General features: G+C 37.7%; 2 protein-coding genes across 9 annotated transcripts in view; one reads left to right on the top strand and one right to left on the bottom strand.

The window, feature by feature from the left end:
- Positions 1-217: 217 nt before the first annotated feature.
- Positions 218-23674, bottom strand: part of LOC115446565 (kinase suppressor of Ras 2) — a 29928-nt gene continuing 6471 nt past the window's right edge. Inside the window, exons 2-19 of one of the 8 annotated variants that reach the window (XR_005112339.1) lie at positions 22960-23097; positions 13986-14124; positions 13111-13278; positions 12677-12854; positions 11898-12078; positions 11164-11366; positions 10752-10834; positions 10405-10541; positions 9903-10110; positions 9057-9170; positions 8355-8455; positions 6271-6447; positions 5487-5672; positions 4861-4994; positions 4505-4636; positions 4020-4149; positions 3523-3765; positions 218-3199 (exon numbers count right to left, since the gene is read on the bottom strand). Coding sequence is in view for 7 of the 8 variants with exons in the window: in XM_037438560.1 (XP_037294457.1) it covers positions 3613-3765; positions 4020-4149; positions 4505-4636; positions 4861-4994; positions 5487-5672; positions 6271-6447; positions 8355-8455; positions 9057-9170; positions 9903-10110; positions 10405-10541; positions 10752-10834; positions 11164-11366; positions 11898-12078; positions 12677-12854; positions 13111-13278; positions 13986-14124; positions 22960-23097 (2562 nt within the window). In the remaining variant the exon portion in view is untranslated. Of the gene's footprint in view, positions 3766-4019; positions 4150-4504; positions 4637-4860; positions 4995-5486; positions 5673-6270; positions 6448-8354; positions 8456-9056; positions 9171-9902; positions 10111-10404; positions 10542-10751; positions 10835-11163; positions 11367-11897; positions 12079-12676; positions 12855-13110; positions 13279-13985; positions 14125-22959; positions 23098-23674 lie in introns of all 8 variants that reach the window. The other 7 variants (XM_037438560.1, XM_037438562.1, XM_037438564.1 and 4 more) reach the window with 7 other exon arrangements.
- Positions 16238-20321, top strand: LOC119189326. The gene is made up of 2 exons (XM_037438568.1): positions 16238-16573; positions 16657-20321. Exon 2 carries the CDS (start codon positions 17409-17411, stop codon positions 18918-18920), a length of 1512 nt encoding a protein of 503 aa, XP_037294465.1. The 5' UTR covers positions 16238-16573; positions 16657-17408; the 3' UTR covers positions 18921-20321.

Genomic DNA, 23674 nt, shown 5'->3' with positions numbered 1-23674 from the left:
ATATAAATGAATTTCAAAAATCTGTAATGTGTATGTATCTTTTATACATTTTAAAAGTAGATAATTTCATAGCCTTTTATACAACAAAAAAATATCACCAAATCTGTGACCAGTGTTGAAATATAACTTCCTTAGATTAGTCAAGTCACAGGAAATCTGTAAAAGGCCATTAAAAATAACATCAATAAAGCAAATAGTAAGAATAAATAAAACAAAATTAACAGTGACGGAGAATTTATTTTGGCAAATGCAACTAACCTAATCATTTCGAAATCTCAATACATAATGTAAAACTACAACTGTGTTCCAACCTCGGCACCTATTGAATAAATATGTATATTACAAACGTTCAAGCCGCGCCACTTCCGCTATATACACATCACTGTGGCCCTCGCCACTCGTGCGGATTTTATCGACATCGATACTTAATACGATATATCGACAACATTATAAGCGGCAACAAGGTCCACCATGTCATTCTATGCTATTACTTACAAAGCTTTCCTACAGCTCTTCTCAAAATTAGGTCTGCACATTTATCAGTCTCTTGTATTTTACGATCAAAAATGTAAATTAAATTCATTGTGAACAAAAGTTTACGACAATACTACCCTTACATTTAATTTACATAGTAGATTTGTGGGTACAACATGGCAACACTTATCATATAGGAACGTGATTGTGTCGATATATCGATGTGACATCGATAAAAACGCGCACTCGCGCCACGTCACTTCAGCATTAAATTTACAAAACAATTAACTATCAATTTAATAGGAGTTGAGTGACCAGAATAATTAACTTTTGTTCATATTTATATTTTTAAAAACGATAATAAAACTCGAACCTTAGTGATTTTTTTTTCAATTTTTTAAATTAATTTATTTTCCTATTTTATGATGACAATCATGATATATTTATCTACTAATCACACCTTTCAACACCAGACCCATGCGAACGAATCTAGAAAGTGGAGAAGATGTTGGTAAATATTCTTTACCAGGAACATTTATTCATGTAACAATAAGGAATAACATTATTAATTACTTCTTTATAAAGTAAATAATTTGGACTAATATAACAAAAAAAATGTTTATGTCGCAATCTACGCGACAATATGACGCATCGACTTATAAGTACAGCATAATATCTCATCGAACTTATTACACATACCATCATGCCTGTAACCTGTAAAGGAAGGCAGAGGTGCAGAATACATTCAATTCAGCGATCGCTTTTTCATGTCACAAGACAATCCCAACATCATATCAGATATAATCCCAACCCTCGACAAACCAGGTCTTTACCGACCCGAAAAACTCACAAATTTACGTCAGGCCTTCTGAGAAACGTACCTAATATATCGACTTCACATGCCAAGTGCACTGCAATTAGACCAAGGGAGCAGTCTGACTTATTACATTACTCGAGTGAATCTATTAGTCTAAGTAGATCTCCATTTGCTAGACCCAAGCGCGCAGCCTACGTTGCCACTGCGAAACCCTCCTAGTACCTAAAGATAAGCCTCTTAGACACACTATGATAAATTGGTAACTTTTCAAAAGATTACACAAATAAATGTACACGCAGTATGAACAGTAACTATCAAGTTCAACTCCAACAACCTACCAAAAGGAATGTTATTCTTTTTTCAATATTTACACAAAAAAACAATCGAGCGATTTACATAGATGTGATTTTTATCGAATTTCATCAATAGCGTTTGTAAAAACAGATTTTTTCCCGAACAACATGCTTATGGTATGTAATAAGATAAACCAGCGGTCAAAGTATGCAAAACATAATATTAATAGAAATATACAAATCATCGTCAATACTCTGTGGTCGGAATTACGTTGTCTATTATCTTTATGATAAATATAAAAAATAATACAAGCAATCAACAAACTTTGACATTACTTACCGTACACAAACATAACTGATCAGAATCAAAAATCTATATAATATTCACCTCTGAACTTCTAAATATAAATTTACACCACGCATGTCAGCCTATAATCCAACGACTATCGACAAATATCGATTACACATACCTGTTACTATCGATAAACATCGATAAAAATCACACTCTTCTAATCATGTACAAATGCTATTTACTTGGTCTATAGTTCTATAATAAATAAATTCAAACTGCAATAGGTCATGGAGAGATAACGAGTAACGTCCCTCTGGAACACACGACTGAATTACTATAATCGAAACCTGTAATCGTTATATGATAATCGTTAACCCTTAAAGTAAATATTAAGACTGAACTTTTTAGATGTTGAGTGCGCTGGCTTTTGGCGCTAATTAAGTAGTTCAAATCTATACGCTATTAACAAAGTGAAAGATATGCAAAACAATAAATTAGTAAACTTATTCGATAGTATGTACATTTTTATCGACTTTTAAAACTATTTACAAACTTCCAAATGTTACATAATTTTGTTCTTGTAATTTTTAACGGAATTTCTTCTATGTACCACTAGTGTTAATGAAAATATTTCAGGACTTAAACCAAACCCCAGTGCACTCAAAGCGTCAATCAATCACAGCAAAAATTCGTAACACTGTACAAATATTTACAAGTATTTTTTTTAATTCATTTTAACAAAGCAGTCAACTTTCAATTTACTCATTAATTAAATACGAAAATATAATATAATCTACTAGTACAGAGATCGAGACATTACTTGCTATAGCGTAATTTTAAATATTAACACAATGTACAGCGGTATTATATAATTATATATACAATAAGTAGCGATGACCCGTCTGTTACACTGGACAATGTTAAACAATAAATAAGTTCCATCTGTACACTTCGGGATTATTCGTTTGCATTATTCGAATGCATCTGTTCTTTTCACATATTCCTTTGTGGAATATTTGAAAAAAATCAACGTCGTTTTGCGTTTGTAAAAAATAACGCACGATTAAGTATTATCGATATATTTACGGGTGGTAAAGAATTCGCTCGTTTAAAATATCGATTAAATAATTCACACGCGGAATATTATTTCGTAGCTCAAGTCTCTTCTTATTTTAATAATTTGTATGACGCCTTACTTACAATAATTTATAAAGTGAATGTTTCTTATCGAAAATCATACATTTAAAATTTCCTCGCACTGACATAATTTTTAACTTTGGCCACACTTAACTTTGCAACTCTGGATACGGGCGACATCAGGCACTGCAGGAATCAGAAAATATCGATACATAGATTGTTTTATGAATGCTATCATACGTCCATCCATGCACTTCAATACTGAACATAAATTATTAGGGGACGACCAGGCTTTGCATGTCTGCGTGGCCACAGATATTGGGTCATTACAATAACAGGAAGCGACTTCGTCACCATCGACATTAGAGTCAACCTCTAATCGATAGTGTATATCGATTATCAAAAAACCTTTCAAGTTCCCGCAAACTGCTGAAAAATAGATGAGATAATACGATTTTAATATTCGATGATTTTATACAGGATGCTCCTATACGCAACTTTCAGCAAACCTTCAAGTAATAGGCGGTGATGTGAAGTGAGGTCGCTAGCCACGCGATCGGCAGCGCCGGCGCCGGGCGCGCGGCGGCACACGCCTGGCCTCAGAACACGGAGTCGGCGGAGCGCGACAGGTGCACGGGGTGCGAGGGGGAGCGCGCCAGGCGCTTCTTCGGGAGCTTCTGGAGCGTCGTCAGCAGCGTCGGGAAGTCGGGCCGGTCGCACGATCGGTACGACCAGCACTGCATCAGGATGTCCTGGAAAGAACCATCCTTTTAGAGCTAAAGCTCGAGAATCACACAAACGTTCTTTTACAAAAATATAATGCAAGAACGTTTCTGTAAGCGATGAAAGATGATAAGTTAACATTGACCCCAATTTATGTTCATTCGGACGTAGCTCAGACTGCGAATATTTTGTAACTATGCCCTTAATCACTATATTGTTATTAAGAATAATACGTCCCAAATACAATGTTGTGAGAATAAAAATCCATTCTACATCGACATACCTTAATGTCTCTGGACGCTTGCATGTTGGCCAGCGACTGCTTGACACCCTTGCCAACCTGCCAGATGATCGCCTCCGGTGGCTGGCCTTTGAAAGGAAACTCGCCGCACAACAGCTCGTACCATACAGTCCTGACAAATTAAATAAGTTTATAAATCGCTGTACTAAAATGCATATTGCTTAAACTAACTGCACAGTTCAGCTCAAAGGAAACGGTATTCATTTTTTTTAAGTACCATTTTTTTGTATCCAAGTCATCGCTGATGACAAATCAATATATCGCGATAATATTATTGGGATTGCATTTACCATCAGATTCGGAATACTCACTTAGAAATGCCAATAACAGCAAGTTTTTGCAATGATAAAACCTATTCTTACTGGAAAAGTGTTCCTTTCGGTTTTGGTTGTTACAAATCAATTCATATATATTGTACAGTTCTGAATTGTTATTAGGAGTAGTGTTGTGTAGTGTGGCGTGGTTACCCGAAGGCGTAGACGTCGGTGGCCTTGGAGAAGGGCAGGTGCAGCGAGGCGTGCGGCGTGAGCGCGCGCGTGACCTCGGGCGCCAGGTAGCACAGCCAGCCCGGCGGGATGCCCAGGCTGTCGCCGCGGGCACTGACCACAAACAACATTAGTTTCAAACTAATTATATTAGGCTAATCCTTTTTTTATATTGCAAAACTTTTCAGTCTTTCACATACGCACCAGGATAAATATCCTTTGTTAACAAATTCATAATTCCTTTAGCAAGCAAAACTATAACCAAATCACCAAAGCACCAAAGACACAACATTTAGCGAGGTAACTGTATCTATAATGCTACAGAAATATCCACTCACTTGTTCCCGAAGCATAGTTTGGTGACGCTGAACAGCCCGAAGTCGGTGATCACCACCTTGCCGTTCTCGAGGAAGATATTTTTAGATTTCAAGTCTTTGTGGATGATGCCGCGTGCGTGCAAATAGCCCATGCCCTGCGAAAATGTACGGATTGTATTACTAGTTCAATAATATTATGATAAATAAGATGAATGTGAATTTTCCATAGACAATTTCATAAATAGTAATCGGTATTAGGCCACCATTGTGAACGTAATAATTAACTCAGCTCAATAATTCGTAGCACTAAGATATATATTCGTAGCATATCGACTGCATTCTCATCTCATACCTGCTATAAGTTAATACTGAGGATTATTTTATTAATGTTCCTGGTTGTATACCATATTTTGTATCCACCCGGATAGCGACCACCGTACACAAAGTGTTAAAACCTGCCATAATTCCCCATATAATTGCGTCGCGATCTGGGTTCAGTAAACACACGCTGCCACACGATATATTCGGTCCGAATAGGCCGTTCATTCTACCTGGACCCTATTCCAGTTACTGTCAGGTGCATTGGAGCCAATGTCGTACCAGTAAATATAAAAAAAAAAAAAAATGAATTGGTGCATCGATCTCACCTGTGATATCTGCTGGGCGACGAGCACGCTCTTGTTGGCGGTGAACTTGTCCTTGCGCAGGTGGATGTGCGTGTACAACGTCATGCCCTTGCACAGCGACGTGACGATGGCGAGGCGCGGCGGCTTCATGCACGCGCCCATGAACAGCACCAGGTTCTCGTGCCGGGTCTTGCGGAACGTCGCCACCTGCACACAGAGTTCAGATTAGCCTGGCATGTAAAGAAATGCTATTTAAATTTAACGAACTTTAGGAATGTCATTGTAACGAAATTAGGTGTCTTTAAAACGTTTTGAAGTCGGTAAAAAGTTTGAACAATGGTGACAGAACATTTAATGAATGGAATGCAATTCATTTATTTTATATATTTGCATACTAAGTATACAATAATTTTAGTTACATTTTTATGTCCTTATATCTTATTATTAAAGTGAGACATAATTTTATCGACCGTCACAAGATCGAAAACCTCTCATGATTAAACATTATATTTAGTCTGTATTTTACTTACCATCAGGTACACTATCTACTTTCCTATACCGGAATAAAATACCGCCACATTATACCCCAAGTTCTACCATTTTATATAGTTTTATGGTTCCTTTCCTATACTGGAATAAAAAATTGCCACATAATTACCCCAAATTTTACCATTCTATATAGTTTTATGGTTCCTTTCCTATCCTTGAATAATAAATCGCTACATCATTACCCCAAGTTTTACCATTCGTTAAACCATATCACTCGTTCGTTTACGTTTTATATAGTTGTATGGTGCCATCTCACCTCGTGTTTGAAGGTGTCGAGCGGCACGCAGTCGTCGCTGAGCGAGTGCACGTGCAGCAGCTTGACGGCGACGGCGCCGTGCCAGCTGCCGCGGTACACGGTGCCGAAGCGGCCCGTGCCGATCACCTCGAACAGCTTCAGCTCGTCGTACGGTATGTCCCACTCTTTCATCGACAACTTTGGAAAAAGAAAATACGTCATTGATATAAAACTATTTACGAATTTCATCACGGTTATTCATATTATTATTTTCTCCTGACGTTTCGTAGACTTTGACTTTCATGGCCCGCCTAGTGACTAATGAAATAGTATCATTTCAAGAAAATAAGTCGATATAACGGTGAAGGAAAACATCGTGAGGAAACCTGTACATCCGAGAAGTTCTCTATAGGAATTTCGAAGGTGTGTGAAGTCTACCAACCCGCACTAGGCCAGCGTGGTGGACTAAGGCCTAATCCCTCTCAGTAGTAGAGGAGGCCCGTGCTCAGCAGTGGGCAAGTATATAATACAGGGCTGATATTATTATTATTATTATAAGTCGATATATTGTCGATTGAATATATGGTTATTTTCGAATTCGGATCTATGCCGTCAATAATGTAGTATTAATTGGATCTTGAATTTCTAAGTCATAGAGCTTCATATAATTTACGACCGATGTCAATAGACGATCCGAATCTTAATCTAAACCAATGAAAATAAGTCATTGTTTGTGAGATGGTCAAATGTTGTTCTGATTGGTGCATTATCGCTGTCGATTTCAAGATGGCAATTAGGATCGTCAATTAAAATCAGGCGATAGGTACTCAAGTCTTAGGGCAAATGTTTTGTCTTACAAAGTTGTATCAGGACAGAGTTACGAAGGATCTAAATAAATAAATACTTTAAATATTTATTGTTGTACCCAAAAATTTCGGACACTTAATCTTGTCCTTATTAAATATCTATTTTGTTTATATTATATGCCTAATTTTTGTAAACACTGTATGAAATGCCATAAAAAATTATAATGTCTCAATTTAAAATTGGTATATAAATATATTGAACACTACTTAAAATGTAGACAACAAAGCAACCTTATAAAAATTATAATGCGAAAATAAACACTCACTTCCTCAAATAATCTCCGACGATGTAGAATCAAGGTGGTCATTTTTAAAAACTTTTATTATATCATAAACGACTAAACTAAATCGATAATTTGTTCTTAATCATTAAAATCGATAACACAGAGCCTGTATACCGCGTTATAAAAAACAATTAACACGAATAAATCTCACATAATTTAACACAAACACTACAATGGTTTTAATAACACTGGCTGTTATCGGAGCTTTTGTTATCAGAGGAAGGGAAGCTCAGGCGTGTCGAGTTCATTATCATCTTGATTTATGAGTTCGACACTATGACCGGTTAATGTAGGCTCGAAATAACCCTATCTGTTTCATGGTTTACTGATTTTATATTGTTGTAACTATGTTTTGTTTTAGCTGTGTGTAATATGTATAATGTTTTTGGGACAATATGTAGAAATCTGAACCCATATAATACAGGGAGAATAGTTGAAATGAACAGTCACATATGTAGAGTTCTGTACATTGAAAAAAACCCTTATAGGATCACTTTGTTGTCAGTCTGTTTGTCTGTAAAGCCCCTTTTCCCTAAGAATGTTTAGGGGTATCAAGTTGAAATTTATATCAAATACTCGGGACTACAGTCTCTTTCAGCTGTCAAAAAATCAAACTTATAAGTTGACGGGATCATAAGTTATGACCGTCTATGTTGCATATTGACGATTTCACAGGGGAATGAAAACCTTTAGAGACCCCGTTGACTTTGAATCATGAAATTTGACAAGAAGTAATACCTTACAGCACGTATAAAAAAACATCTGAAAACCGTAAATATATGTATACTTACATATTTACCTATAAATTTATACAGAACCCTTCGTATTCTAATTAAGTTAAATGTGACTAACTTCAAACTGACCAAGTAGTATTAGATCGTTGTACAGGTCTCTCCTGAAACTAAATTAGCGACTAACTTCATAGCAGTCTAGTACTATTAGGCGTTGTACTTACGCTGTTTTGCCGCGGCCAGCGCGAGTTGTTGGTGTGGTCGAGCGAGTCCGCACGACTGTCCGTCGAACCCGAACCGGAGCCGGAAATACATCGTGAACGATCTATAATAAAACAAACTAGTTAGTATATACATTAAGAAAGGAACCCCCCAGAGGGCTAGACGCTAGGCAAGCGGCAGATTGTAAAACGAATTTAACAATTTTTGATTGAACCCCACATTGTGGCAACCAATAGGTTGTCGAGAGATTATCCTTTGCAAGCCGACATAATTATCCCAACATATTCAAAACTGCATATACAAAGTTTCATCTCGGAACGCAATACACTTAAGTGAGCCACTATAACAGATTGTATACCTTATGTACGGTAAGTGTTATCATTGGACCGATTCCTACAATCATAGTTTAGGTGTATCATCGCCGTTTAATAAATGATCTCAATCGCTTTTATCAACTCTTCGCAAAAATGGACCAATCAGAACAAAGTTTATTTCGACATGGTTACCTATGACTTACTTTGATTGATTTATTTTTGGCATCGACTTTTGACAGGACCGTCTGGTTTTCTGTAGGCCAGTCCAGGCCTCCCCGGCCTAAGTTTAACAGTGGACTTGGCTGATGACGATGGTGAGGAATTTCGGGATTGTATCGAGGATTAAAATTGGGATCATTATTGTGTGGTGGTATTCATGATGTAACTCACCGCTCCTGAGGCTGGCGGTGGAGATGATGTCGTGGTTGTCGGGCGCGGCGCGTGCGGGGGACTGCAGCGCCGCGTGCGCAGAGTGGTTCGGACTCGACACCGCCGGCTTTACTTCTGAACACAAATACAACTGTTATTATTTTATTCTATAACATGCATTTTGAATGTTATAACTTTAATAAATTTTAAAAGAGTACACTTTAGTTACAATGTTATTTATTTTTACAATTATATTTCTAAAAAACAAATAGATAAAAAAATAACCTATTTAAAATTGTTTTTGTGTGTGTGCCTATAAATGTAGTAGGGTCCAGATAGGGTTTTGACTGACGAAAGACAATATAGGGGACCGGACTCATTTTTGTTCTTTATTATTATCAAATATTTACGTTATATAAATTATAACACAGAAAGAATTATTTAAATCCGGTAAAAAATCAACAAATAAGACTTTCAATTTCGGTAGAAGGGGTAAGTAACAAGAAACAGAAAAGAGGCGCAATACCCACGTGTGACGTCATCGGGCATTACGACGCGTGCGAAAAAAAGAGATGAAGCGATATTCCCACTTCGCGCCCACTTCGGCACATAGTAATATTTGAAAGATGAATTACTGGCGCATTTTTTAACCAATTTTAATGCAGTTTTCGCAGGAGTACTTCTTTTTCGTATTATTAACCATTGCATATAGAATAATTAACAAAATCAAACACAGGACGGTCCCCTATTATCCCTCACTAGTGGACACAATAATTCCGACCTGTTTGTATGGACTGATTAGCTCGAAGGACCAAAGCGTTTATGTGTAAATTTACTAAATAAATATTAAAAATACCTGAAAAACACCTCGTATACCTGGGAAGTGGAACTGGTGCTTGTTATGATGCGGCGCGTGGTGGTGTGACGGCGGTTGATGGTGATGCTGGTGGGGGGTCGCGTGCGGGGTTGCGTGCGGGGTGCCGTGGGGGGTCGCGGGCGGCGCCAGCGCCGGTGACGATGGTGTCGAGCTGTTGCACGACGATGTGTTTGACGAGGAGTCTGGTCCACCTCCGCCCTAGAATACAATCATAATATTATAAGTACATAACGTACATATTTAAGGAAACAATTTTGAGGAAGCGAAATGACCACCAAACATATTACGTTGTTCCAGATAGATCATAATAGCTCAATTTTATCTGTGAGATCCACAATCTATCCTACATTGCATGATTTATAGTTTCCTACCAAGTAAACTCAATACATATGTGTGACCATCATGTAAAACCGCTTGTTTGGTGTCGACAGATCTATTGCATCTAGAATATATAAATTATCTGAATTTCATAATGCAAATGAAATATATTACAATAATGAGTATGTGTGTACGCACGTCCCTGACGTTGTGGTGCATGACGGGCGGCGCGTGGCGGCGGCGCGGCCGGCTCGTCAGCGACGCCAGGAACCCGCGCGACCCCACCGGCGACGCGCACATGTACCCGCCTGCTGCAACACAGTACGCAACACCTACTGTAACGCTGCACGTCTACTCACACGACCTCAAGTCTAACGGCCCGTAACTAACTTCAGACCGGCTTCAAACATCGATGATTCAATATACAACAAAACATTTAGTCAAAATGACTTATGTACTTGTAAAAAATATAATAATATTCAAAAATAATAAATCAAGCAAAATTTTAAATACCCACTTACCATCTTTATGAAACTTTTCTTTGAAAGCAACGACGAATTCTGGCGGCAAGCCACACGATGGAGGAACTTTACTTTCGCAGTCTCTGCAAAATAAAATTAATTATGTCAAATAGATAGACCGTGTGATGATGATGATAAAATATTCTGAAATCATAGTAATTTCACGAATATGTAACACCGTTTAATAAGGAATTATTTTACAATTTTGTACGTATTTTTTTTTACAACTTATTAGCCACAAACCGTTTTTTTTGAGGTTTACATATTGCGCCACCTTTTTATTAATAACTGTTATCATTTTGTTTTTTAATTTAATATTTCAGCCTTTTATTCTTTCGACTTCCACTTTTACCCTACTGACTGCACTGTATTTAGCACATTTAGCCATAACAAAACAAAGCAATCCGCTCACCTGTGACATTTAAACTTGCACTCCTTGCACTTCAAGCCGGAGCCGAAGAGCATCTGTTTGTCGCAGTAGTCGCAGGTGGCGATCATGTTGAAGGTCTTGGTGAAGCGGTGCGCGATGTCGTGCGCCATGCAGCGGCTCACCGTCGGCGTGCGCGGCGAGCGCGGCGCCGACACGCCCTGCGCATGCGCGGGATATGTGCACGACTATAGTCATAACGAACAGGCACGTCATTATGTTTTTTGAATATTGTACCAAGACCATAAACAGATAGGATTAAATTTATAATTCCATGAAAAAAAGTTAGGCTATTTTTGTGTGAATGGGACGGAAATAGTCATAAGATTATCGTTTCAATCCGTACAAAGTATTATTCTCAAAAAATAATTGTTAATAATCTTGAGTTATATAATGAGCTGCTGAGTAATACTTATATTTTTTTTTATTGCAGTTGAATGACGAGGCGAGCATGCCTCTCGTCTAATAAGTAATACGACCCTCGAGAAACAGTAGCGTATAGAACTTTAAACTATAAAGTAATGCATGGCATTCCACTTCGCTAGTCACCCTGAGACATATGATAAGTCTCATAATGCCCAGTAATTACAACACAACAGTGCACACACACTACTGCAAGGCGGTAGAAATAGGCATTACTATGGTACCTATCCAGACGGCCTCTAGCATACGACTGCCAGTGAGTAGGTACTTATATAGAGTAGTGGTGGTGTGGTTACGTTGTTGTTGTAGTAGGGTAGCGGCCGGTGCAGCGGCGTGTGGTCGGAGTCGGCGTCGTGCGGCGAGGCGTGCGGAGAGGCGTGCGGGGAGGCGTGCGGGGAGGCGGGCGGCGAGGCGTCGCCCTCCAGCGCGTCGTCGGCCGCCGAGCCGCCGCCCAGCGCAGACGACTGGCTGTTGTCGCTGTGGGACATCATCAATTAATAAAAAAAAAAAAATATTAAAAAAACAACTTATTTTTTTTTTCTTTAAAATTTATGGCATGATTTTTTTAAATCGTTTTATTAAGATAGTAAGATTTTTTATATGATAAAAATTATACTCTTCTTATTAGATAAATGTTAAATGATAATTCAATAGACAACATATTCATATTTAGTCCTGATTATACAGGTTGATTTATTTGGCAGGTATCTTTATCAGATTTACCAATATCGATAAATATAAAGAACATTTTTTCAAGTGATCATATGATACTTCTTCAGTATATTAAAATGACTAACTGTTCCCAATATCTAGTTTAATGGAACAAAGCCTATATTTTATCCACAATTTTAATCTTTCATCATGTGAAATCTACATCAATATCCGTTCAGCAGATTCGAAAATATACGCAAACAAACAGAAAAAAGACATAAAAGAATTCTAAAAATTACCGATTTATTTTCTATTACTTTTCTTTAGCCATTCACTATTTTTTTATAACTTTTTTGTCTAAGTGCGGTCACACAGGACTCTCGGTCTTATTTTGTATGTAACGCTGGTAGTATTGATCTTATACCTGAGATCGGAAGCATCAGGTCGTGCGGAGAGCTGCGACTCGTGCGAGCGGGACTTGGTGAGCGGCGCGGCGAGTGGCGCCGCCAGCGGCCCTCCGCCCAGAGGACCGAGTGGTGCCAATGCGCCCAGCCGAGCATTCTGCTTGCGCTTGCCCACTGGAGTGGTGGGGGACTTGCCGCCTGCACCACACATATAGCATTAACCTTCATTTAAGATCTCGTCGTAACAAAATTAACTGAGAGCGAAACTTCCCACGATACTGTTACACGATAATTTTATGTGATCAGTAAACACTGATCACATAAAATTATCTGATTAAAAATCTACAAAATGTTCAAAAATTTAAAATATTTCTGCAAGAGGTTTATCTCAAAAAAAAAAATGTTTTTTTATTATTGTAAATGTATGTCGCCGTCTCCCCATAGGTATGTGTACCTTTCTTCCCCTGCGGCGTGCAGTGGTGCGCGTCGCAGTCGGGCGGCGCGGGGCGGGCGGCGCGCGCGCGCGGCTGGCGCGGCGAGGCGCGCGCGTGCCGCTCCCACGAGTCCCAGAACAGCTGCAGCTCCGCGCCGCCCTCGCCGCCCTCGCCGCGACCCAGCGCCTCTGAAGAGGGAAATAGCGATTCGAGTCAAACTTACTCTACATGACATGGTCTACCCGTGTGCCAAGTCCGTTCAACGGTTTCTGCGTTTACTTCTAAACAGACAAATATTTAAAGCGGCGATAGCCTAGTTGGGTGTGGAACGGACTGCCGAGACGAAGGTCCGCAGGTTCAAATCCCAAGGGCGCACACCTCTGACTTATCTAAAAAAAATCATGTGTGTATTTTTTGTGCATTTATCGTTCGCTTTAATGGTGAAGGAAAACATCGTGAAGAAACCTTCACATCTGAGAAGTTCTTTATAGGAATTTCGAAGGTGTGTGAAGTCTACCAATCCGCACTAGGCCAGCGTGGTGGACTAAGGCCTAATCCCACTCAGTAGTAGAGGAGGCCCGTGCTCAGCAGTGGGCAAGTATATAATACAGGGCTGCTATTATTATTATTATATCCAAATATTTTACAAACTTCTGCATTTATATTAATAGTAATATTCATGATGTGTAAAGAAAATGCATGCACATTCAATACCAATAAAAACACTCAAAAAACAAATCCTATTTTCCAAGCCACATGCTGTATATAATATTATAATTATTGATTATTAACATGTTAATTTTAACCATTAGCAATTCAGCTTATACCGACACCTAAAAATATATTTAATTAAACTTTTTTTTTACGATTGTCTTGGCATAGGTATGTCGCTCACCGATATAAGTCCTGAGCCGGTGCATGGCGCGGCACAGCCGCAGCACCTCCTCGTCGCGCGCGCCCGCCAGCAGCGCGCGCATCTCGTGGTCCGAGCGCTCGCGCAGGGACTCCAGCGACGACACGCGCGAGCATACCGCCTGTAACAACATACACATAAATTTATTATTATCGCGCTGGAATAAGGTCATGTGACAACTTTATGTTCCTTTAGTAATCGTATCATCGAGACGGAAAACTTTAATGTAAATAGGTCTTCACCCGCCTTGTCTATACTATTATATAAAGCTGAAGAGTTTGTTTGTTTGTTTGTTTGTTTTTTTGTTTGTTTGTTTGTTTGTTTGAACGCGCTAATCTCAGGAAATACCGGTCCAAACTGAAAAATTCTTTTTGCGTTGGATAGCCCTTTGTTCGTGGAGTACTATAGGCTATATATATATATATATATATATATATATATATATATATATATATATATATATCATCATGCTATACCCAATAGGAGCGGAGCAGTAATGGCTAATCTCAGGAACTACCGGTCTAAACTGAAAAAATATTTTTGTGTTGAATAGTCCTTTGTTTGTGGAGTGCTCAAAGTTATATATCATCACGCTATGACCAATAGGAGCGGAGCAGTAATGAAACATGTTGCAAAAACGGGGAAAATTATGAGTTTTGAGAGCTTCCGTTGCCTGCGCTGCGTAAACGGTTAAAGTTATGCAACAATGATGTATGACGGGATTGTTTCACTTAAAAAGTTCTAAAAAATTTATTATAAAACAAAGTCCCCCGCTGCATCCGTCTGTCTGAACGTGTTAAACTCAAAAACTACCCAACGTATTAAGATGAAATTTGGTATGGAGACAGTTTGAAACCCTGGGAAGAACATAGGCTCCCGGGAAACTACTACTTTTATAACGGAAAACTTTAGCCTGAAAAACTTAATAACGCGGGCGGAGCCGCGGGCAAAAGCTAGTTTTTAATATAAGGCACATAGTAAGAGAATGCAATGCAAATGAAAGCATTCGAAAATCGATGGACCGTAGAATGTGTTAAGAAAAAAATGTGTATCTTATGTGACTGTTCAGCGCTAAAATAAACATACATATTTCCATACGAAACGCCGGCTCGTTGTGAATCGCCAGAATTATGCCGGCTCGCCTTATTTACAAAGCTCACATAAATCATGTTTCTCTTTCGGCCAAAACAAAGTGTTAATTAGCCATGCCCTTCGGAAGACTCTTGATTGAGGTAATTAAAGTCTCAGAGGGTCAATTGCTCCAAATATCCGTGTAACTGCGCCTGCCACATCTTGAACTCTACGGGTCCACACCATTCTCACATCAAGACAATTTAAGCGGTGTGGTCATTGCATTGATGTTCTTTTATACAGCATGATCAGTTTGAATGGTATTTTCATGTTTTTTTTTTATTTTTGACTACGAAATGACGAGAACAGGCGATCACTTACCTAATTCTAAACGAAACCCCTGCACAGGGGCTGTGCTATAAATTCGAATTAAATAGTAGAACTGCACTCTAAATTGACCGCTAGATGACACTAAGGGCCATTTTCAATAAACGAACCCAATCTCAATATTTGTTACGATACGATAAGGAGAACAAACCAATCAAAATGAATAATTTGTAAACATGTCAAAAAAACTTTTTTACCATTAGTACATTTTCGCGATAGATCGAAAAAGGCGATTGAAAGATCTCTTCCTGCTAAGCGCACGCGCTAGTCTTTAGTGGTCTAATATATCAGTCACTTGTATTATCTACACAATAAACCCCATAAGGTCGTGTTATAATATTATTATTTTATAATGACGGGTAGGTTGACATAGCAAAGTATAAGCATAGAAAATCTTAGAGAATGCACCTTAAGGTGGTAGCTCAAGGTCCATTTTCATACATTTTGTTTCGGCTTTAATCTGGGTAACTAAACAAGTATTGGCAAGTAAAGAATTTAAATTCACGTCTAGTTAGTGATTAGTTCTCGCAGTTGAAGAAAAATGTAAAAATAATTAATAATCATGGATATTTCTGCCTTTAAAATTTCGTCATATTAAATTTTAAAGGCCGAAATATCCATGATTATTAATTATTTTTACGTTTTTCTTTCAACTGCGAGAACTAATCACTAACTAGACGTGAATTTAAATTCTTTACTTGCCAATACTTGTTTAGTTACCCAGATTAGAGCCGAAACAAAATGTATGAAAATGGACCTTGAGCTACCACCTTAACTAATAAAAAGTTTTGTTAAATGCCTGTAATGAGCTATTGGCTCGGTGGTATTTGCACTGGTCTGTAGATATCTCGACACCCGAGTTCAAATCCACTCAATCGAGTAGCAGGTTTTTATTGTTTTTTTAAATTAAGTATTTTAACTTCGAGTGACGAAATTAGGAATGACCTTCCGGACATTGTCGGGAGGACATTGGCGTGTGAATGACGTGTAACGTCCCGCAGTGTTTACCGGTACATTTAATTATACCGAGATAGCATAATAGTTTAGTGCGTTGCTTGACAGTTGGAATATGTTTTGAGTTTAATATAATTAATGTGTTGTGCACAGTGGGGGTGAGTTTATATGTTTTTGTTAATAAGGCTGGTGAGCTGAAATAGTTAACTGAAGAGCTAAAATATGTTTTCACTTGTTTTAGACTTAGGACATGCCCCTTTATGTGAGGTTCATCACTAATTACATCCCTGAGACACCCTGCTGGTCGGGTCTTGGTTTTGGCAGAGTTCCGTTGTCGAAAAATAAAAACTCTCCTGGCGTCCAATTTTAGTTATATAGATTTAAACCTAGTTCGTAGTCATAGTTTAATTTGTTATTAGTTAGTGAGTAAGTTAATAAATGTATTACTTGGCCAGGTTCTTTATTTGCTTTCATGGCAACCCGTAACAGATAGCGCCCAACGTTAAAACAAAACGGGTTATTCGATACATTTTAGTTAACATTTTTTTGTAGTATTTTTTATCTACCGCCATACATAGTGTTGTTATTTAAGCAATAAGGCAAAGTAAAATTTTGTTTAGATTTAACAGTATGAAATGATTTATATCGTGCATTATTGTTAAGTAAGAATTAATTTATGTGATCTACGTATAATCATCCGTGTCTGTTTAAGTTCTAACGTACGATTTTGTTGGATACTCACTATTGTTAAATGATGTATATTATCAGTGTTATCTTAGCTAGTAATTTTATTAAATTATTATTTGGTTAAGAACACATTTACGGGGTTCTATTAGATAAATACCTACATTTGTAATTTAGTTCTATGTAAACAGTAGGCATTAAGTAATCACTGCTAACTTGAGAAAGGAATACATCCCGATAAGTTTACCCTTTTGTGCACAGCTCTGAGTAACTATCTTAAGATTTTTTTTTGTCCCTTATTTCTGTACTATGGATCCCCAGTACTTATTAAAGGATGAAGTTGAATTTGAACTCGCGTGTAGAGGTTATACACACGGGGGGGGATTGGTTTCGGCGTTAAAGAGAATATTAAAGAAAATGATACAGGTTGAAAGTACACAAGAAGTTTCCTACGCTATAAAAGCACCACAGTCATGTACTGAAACTCCAGAGTTACAACTAGAGATTTGTGCGGATAAAATCAATGCAATTTTGTGCTATGTTTCGGAATTAAATGAAAAACCTGACCAGCAACTTTACAAACGCTTAGTATCACGTTTAATTCATATAGTAAATAGACTAAAACTGGTGTCGCCTAAAGACGAATTAGAGGAAGAAAAGAAGAAACTATTACTAGATAAAACTGCCTTATTAATGTCCGACTTAGAAGTAAAAGATGAATTAGAGGACGGGGATGACATAACACCAGAAATGAAAGAAGCATTACAAACTTCGTTAGGTGAGGATAGTAAGAAAATTTTAAATCTAATTGATAAGAAATCGATTGTAGCCCCTACGGCACCATCCACTTCAAAGTCTGAGAATGAAATAGCATCGAAAAGCCAACGCCAAAATTATGAAGATAAAAAAGTAAATTTTGCACAAGATGATTTAGACCTTGCGGATTTCAATAATGAAAAATTTAGACACTCCAAATTATTTAACTCTACTACATTTGAAGATGACCGGCCCCCATGTAAACAAAAACTAGTCCCTATTAGTCAATGGGGTGTCCATTATTCAGGTGATAATAGTTGCAGCGTCAATGCATTCATAGAACGTGTGGATGAGCTCAAGGAAGCCAGGAATGCTACTGACTTGGATTTATGGCGACATGCAATAGACTTCTTTAAGGGTGATGCTCTAATTTGGTTTCGAGCAAATAGAGAATACGTTAATGACTGGAAAGAACTAGTTATATTACTGAAGCGCACATTTCAGGCACCGTATTACCAAGAAGAATTGCTTGCCGAAGCTAAATCTAGAACTCAGGGTAAACATGAATCTGTGCTTATTTTTATTGCGGTTTTACAAAATATGTTTAATAGACTTCCCAACAAAATTCCGGAAACGGAAAAAATTATGATCATAGTTAAAAACCTCCAGCCATATTATCAAAGAGCAGTATGTAGAGATACATTTACTTCGATCGCAGATCTAATTAACGTCCTAAGAATAGTGGAGCGAACTAAAATAAATTGTGACAACTTTCAAGAACCTAAAACTTTCATAAACTCTCTAGAGCCAGACTTAGCATACAAGGCTACGTCGACCCCAATGGTCGATAAGGAAATTCTAGAGATAAAAAATGTTGCAATAAACAATGGCGCTAAAATTAAAATACGTTGTTGGAATTGTCGGGAATCGGGGCACGCATTTCGATCATGTCCAGTACCTAAACAGCGATTATTCTGTTTTAAATGTGGGCGCTTCGGCGTTACTTCCAAAGATTGCACGTGTAAGGGAAACGCTATAGGGGAAAGCGCAAAACCTGCCAACTGAGCTTTCCCCTTGACAGAAATGATAAAGAATGGCAGGACTGGTTGTCATTTGTTCGGAATTTCATGTCCCAAGACGTATTATCTCTAACATTTAAAAAACAATTTGATAACAGGCATTATGTACACCTTAACATCTTAGGATACACTTGTAGTGGTTTATTGGATTCTGGCGCCACTCGTACAGTAGCAAATTCTAATTTCGTAAATATTTTAAAACGCCTTGGAGTAAAAACACAAAAACTTAAACGCATGAACATATCAACTGCAGATGGAACCAGTCATTGCATCAAAGAATTATTTGATGTACCAATGCAATTTAACAACCAATTTTATATTATTCCTGTGTTACATATGCCAGGTTTAGCACAAACATTGATATTGGGTAGGGACTTTTTTGACAAATTTGGTATCTCGTTTCAGTTTACATCTGATTTGATGCAAGAACCAGCCATTGTGAATACAATTACTCATCAATCAGTAACAATTATGAGTAAGGAGGATTTAAATCCAGATCAGAATAAAGCTCTGGCAAATATCATCACGGAAATTAGGAACAAGATTGGGATAGGGCTTGGCAGAACTAAAATTATTAAACACACTATAGATACAGGAGACAGTAAGCCGGTACATTTGAAGCAATATAACTTTTCGCCAGTTATTAGGAAAGAAATAGAAAAAGAATTAGATGAAATGTTAGATAAAGATGTGGTTGAACCATCTTACAGTCCCTGGTGCTCACCTTTGGTTATGGTTAGGAAACCTAATGGTGGCAATAGGCTTTGTTTAGATAGTAGACAGCTCAATAAGGTCACCAAACGAGATACATATCCCTTGCCGAGGGTGTCCTCAATCTTAGACAATCTACGCAATGCAAAATTTCTTAGCACTATTGATCTAAAGTCAGCATTTTGGCAAATTGAATTAGAGGAAAATAGCAAAGAAAAAACAGCATTTGCTGTGCCGGGCAGGGGATTGTTTCAATTTAAAGTCATGCCCTTCGGTCTAGTTAACGCTTCACAATCACAACAAAGGTTAATGGACATTTTATTTCATGCGTTAGAAGGAAAAGTTTGGGCCTACCTAGACGACATCATAGTATGTTCGGAGAACTTCGATGAGCACATAAAAATATTGAAAGATGTTACAAACATTCTGAAAGAAGCCGGGTTAACAATAAATGTAGAAAAATGTAAATTTGCTAGACCTAGTCTGCGTTTCTTAGGATATATTATTGATAAGGATGGGTTACGTACAGATCCTGATAAAGTTTCAGCCATTATAAATTTTCCTAGACCTAGAAAAATAACAGATTTAAAAAGATTTATAGGAATTGCCAGCTGGTATAGAAGATTTGTCAAAGATTTTGCCACTATTGCGGCACCTTTACATAATCTAACAAAAGGTAAAAAGAAACAAGAAGTTTGTGTGGTCAGATGAAGCCGACAAGGCATTTGTACACCTTAAAACGTTGCTAACTACCACTCCAGTTATTTCATGCCCAAATTTTACCAAACCCTTTATAATACGAATGTGATGCCTCAAATAAAGGAATCGGTGCAGTTTTGTGCCAAAAACTCAATAACATTGAACAACCTATATCTTATTTGAGTAGGAAGCTAAACGAGAGGGAACAGTTGTATTCGACTTCAGAAAGAGAACTATTAAGTATTGTTTATGCCATAGAAAAATTCAGACCATATATTGACGGAACTCACTTTACAATTGTCACTGACCACAGTGCTCTTAAAATGTTACACAAAATGAAGGATCCCCATGGCAGATTGGCCAGATGGGCAATGAAAATACAACAATTTAGTTTCGATATAATTCATAGACCTGGTAGGTACAATATTGTTCCAGATGCGTTATCGCGATCTATAAATGCACTCACTGATAACAGCTACAACATTCTAATATTGGACAAACACAAAGACGATTGGTATAAAAAGAAAGTGGCAAAAATAGAGAAAACTGAAGAGGTCAACTCGGACTGGCAAGTTAAAAATGGTTTACTGTATAAGAAAATATGTCTAAAGCAATTTCCAGATAAAACTTGTGACTGGAAATTATATATACCGAAATCACTTAAGGGGGAGATTTTAAAGCGATGTCACGATAATAGTACAGCAGGGCATTTGGGAGTAAGAAAAACTCTGTTTAGAATAAAACAATTGTATTTTTGGCCTAACATGCTAACAGATGTGAAACAGTATGTGGGAAGATGTGATATATGTGCTCGTGCAAAAGTGTCGCAGCAATTACCCTTGGGGCAAATGGGGCAACATAGAACAGTGACAAAACCTTGGCAGATAATATCCATGGACTTAATGGGACCATTTCCTAAAAGTAAGAACTGTAACACAATGCTTTTAGTTATAACTTGCTTATTCAGCAAATTCATACTTTTGTTCCCTTTAAGAACGGGGAAGGCTGATAAAATTTGTGAAATCTTAGAAAGTCAGTTCTTATTGTTCGGAATACCACAAGCAATAATTTGTGACAACGGTAAACAATTTGACTCGCACATTTTTAAGAATCTTATAAAACAATATAATAGTCAAGTTTGGTTTACTCCTCACTATCACCCTCAAAGTAATCCCACGGAACGGGTTAACAGAGTAATAGGCACAATGATATCGTCTTACATGACGTCAAAAAAACACAATGAATGGGATGTTCATCTACAGAAATTTGCTCATGCCATACGAACATCCATTCATGAGACCACCCAGTATACACCGTCATTTCTGTTCTTTGGAAGGGAAACATCCATTCCAGCTACTTCTGACACCAGCACCCATATAGTGTCGAATGAGAAAAATAATGAAAATTTCATCAGTGACACTCGGGAGTACTTGACAGACCTACAGTCTAGGAACGCCATTTATAAGGCAGTAGAAACCAAACTCAAGACATGCCATGCCAAAAGTCTCAAATCCTATAACGAAAAACGCAGAATAGCGAATTTTCAAATTGGCGATGTGGTTTGGAAAAGAACAAAGTATCTCTCTAAAGCAGGAACCAAATTTATGGCTAAATTAGCACCCAAATTCGAGAAAGCCATCATAGTAAAAAAGTTATCGGCCAATGTTTTTCATTTAAATAATTCTTATGGTAAACCTATTGGAGTATGGCATTCAAAAGATTTAAAGCCCTTGTGGCAGGGTTATAATAATATTTCGAGTTAAACGAAATAAAATATTATATTAGATATGAATATTTTATTTCTTTGCTAGGTTGGGGGAATGTTATAATATTATTATTTTATAATGACGGGTAGGTTGACATAGCAAAGTATAAGCATAGAAAATCTTAGAGAATGCACCTTAACTAATAAAAGTTTTGTTAAATGCCTGTAATGAGCTATTGGCTCGGTGGTATTTGCACTGGTCTGTAGATATCTCGACACCCGAGTTCAAATCCACTCAATCGAGTAGCAGGTTTTTATTGTTTTTTTAAATTAAGTATTTTAACTTCGAGTGACGAAATTAGGAATGACCTTCCGGACATTGTCGGGAGGACATTGGCGTGTGAATGACGTGTAACGTCCCGCAGTGTTTACCGGTACATTTAATTATACCGAGATAGCATAATAGTTTAGTGCGTTGCTTGACAGTTGGAATATGTTTTGAGTTTAATATAATTAATGTGTTGTGCACAGTGGGGGTGAGTTTATATGTTTTTGTTAATAAGGCTGGTGAGCTGAAATAGTTAACTGAAGAGCTAAAATATGTTTTCACTTGTTTTAGACTTAGGACATGCCCCTTTATGTGAGGTTCATCACTAATTACATCCCTGAGACACCCTGCTGGTCGGGTCTTGGTTTTGGCAGAGTTCCGTTGTCGAAAAATAAAAACTCTCCTGGCGTCCAATTTTAGTTATATAGATTTAAACCTAGTTCGTAGTCATAGTTTAATTTGTTATTAGTTAGTGAGTAAGTTAATAAATGTATTACTTGGCCAGGTTCTTTATTTGCTTTCATGGCAACCCGTAACAGTCGTAAGTCATCTAGTTAACTAGACACTTGCTTCGATACAAACCTCTATGGAGTCAGGGCTCAGTCCCACGACCCTGAGCCACTGCGCAAGGCGGGGCACGTGGAAGAGCTCGCGGCGCAACTCCTCGCCGAAGCCGGCCTTGATCACCAGCTGACGGGAGAAGTGCTTCACCAGTTTGCCCTGAGGATGAAGATTACATTATTTATAGCGATATGAATGTAGTTTATCATCACTGCCTATTCTCATTGTTGGTAAAGTATCAATATTTCAAAGATAATATATATGGTCAATTCCCTTTATTTTAAAGTTTTTTTTACATTTTTATACATACATTTAAAAAAAACATACATATAAAAATATAAAAAAATTAATGACACTCCGATGGCGAAGCTCAAGACCAAGGCCACCGGCGGTTAGCTATCCAAAGTGAGGAATCTCCTCACATATTATTATTATGGTACACCATCAAATAGACTGATGTTATTTTTTCCTCTTCTTTGTTTTATTGTGGAATGAATGAATAAGAGTCACTGTAGTGTGTTGTGTTTATGTATGTATGTTAGGCCGGCAAAGGACCTCACAATTTGGACTGATGTTATTTCATCGCGATCCCCGAATCAAAATGACGTTACCAAACAAGATATGGATGGATAGTCGGCCTTCGAAGAAAGGGAAGATTTGGCATTAAATGGCGATCTAGGGGTCTTAGCAAACGAAAAGCAAAAGGAAACTGTCATTCTTGGTTGGTTTTTCAAAG

The sequence above is a fragment of the Manduca sexta genome, chromosome 14, assembly GCF_014839805.1.
Source record: "Manduca sexta isolate Smith_Timp_Sample1 chromosome 14, JHU_Msex_v1.0, whole genome shotgun sequence".
Lineage (NCBI taxonomy): Eukaryota > Metazoa > Arthropoda > Insecta > Lepidoptera > Sphingidae > Manduca > Manduca sexta.
Note: the sequence above shows the minus strand (reverse complement) of the source record. Positions and strands in the feature narration are given on the sequence as shown.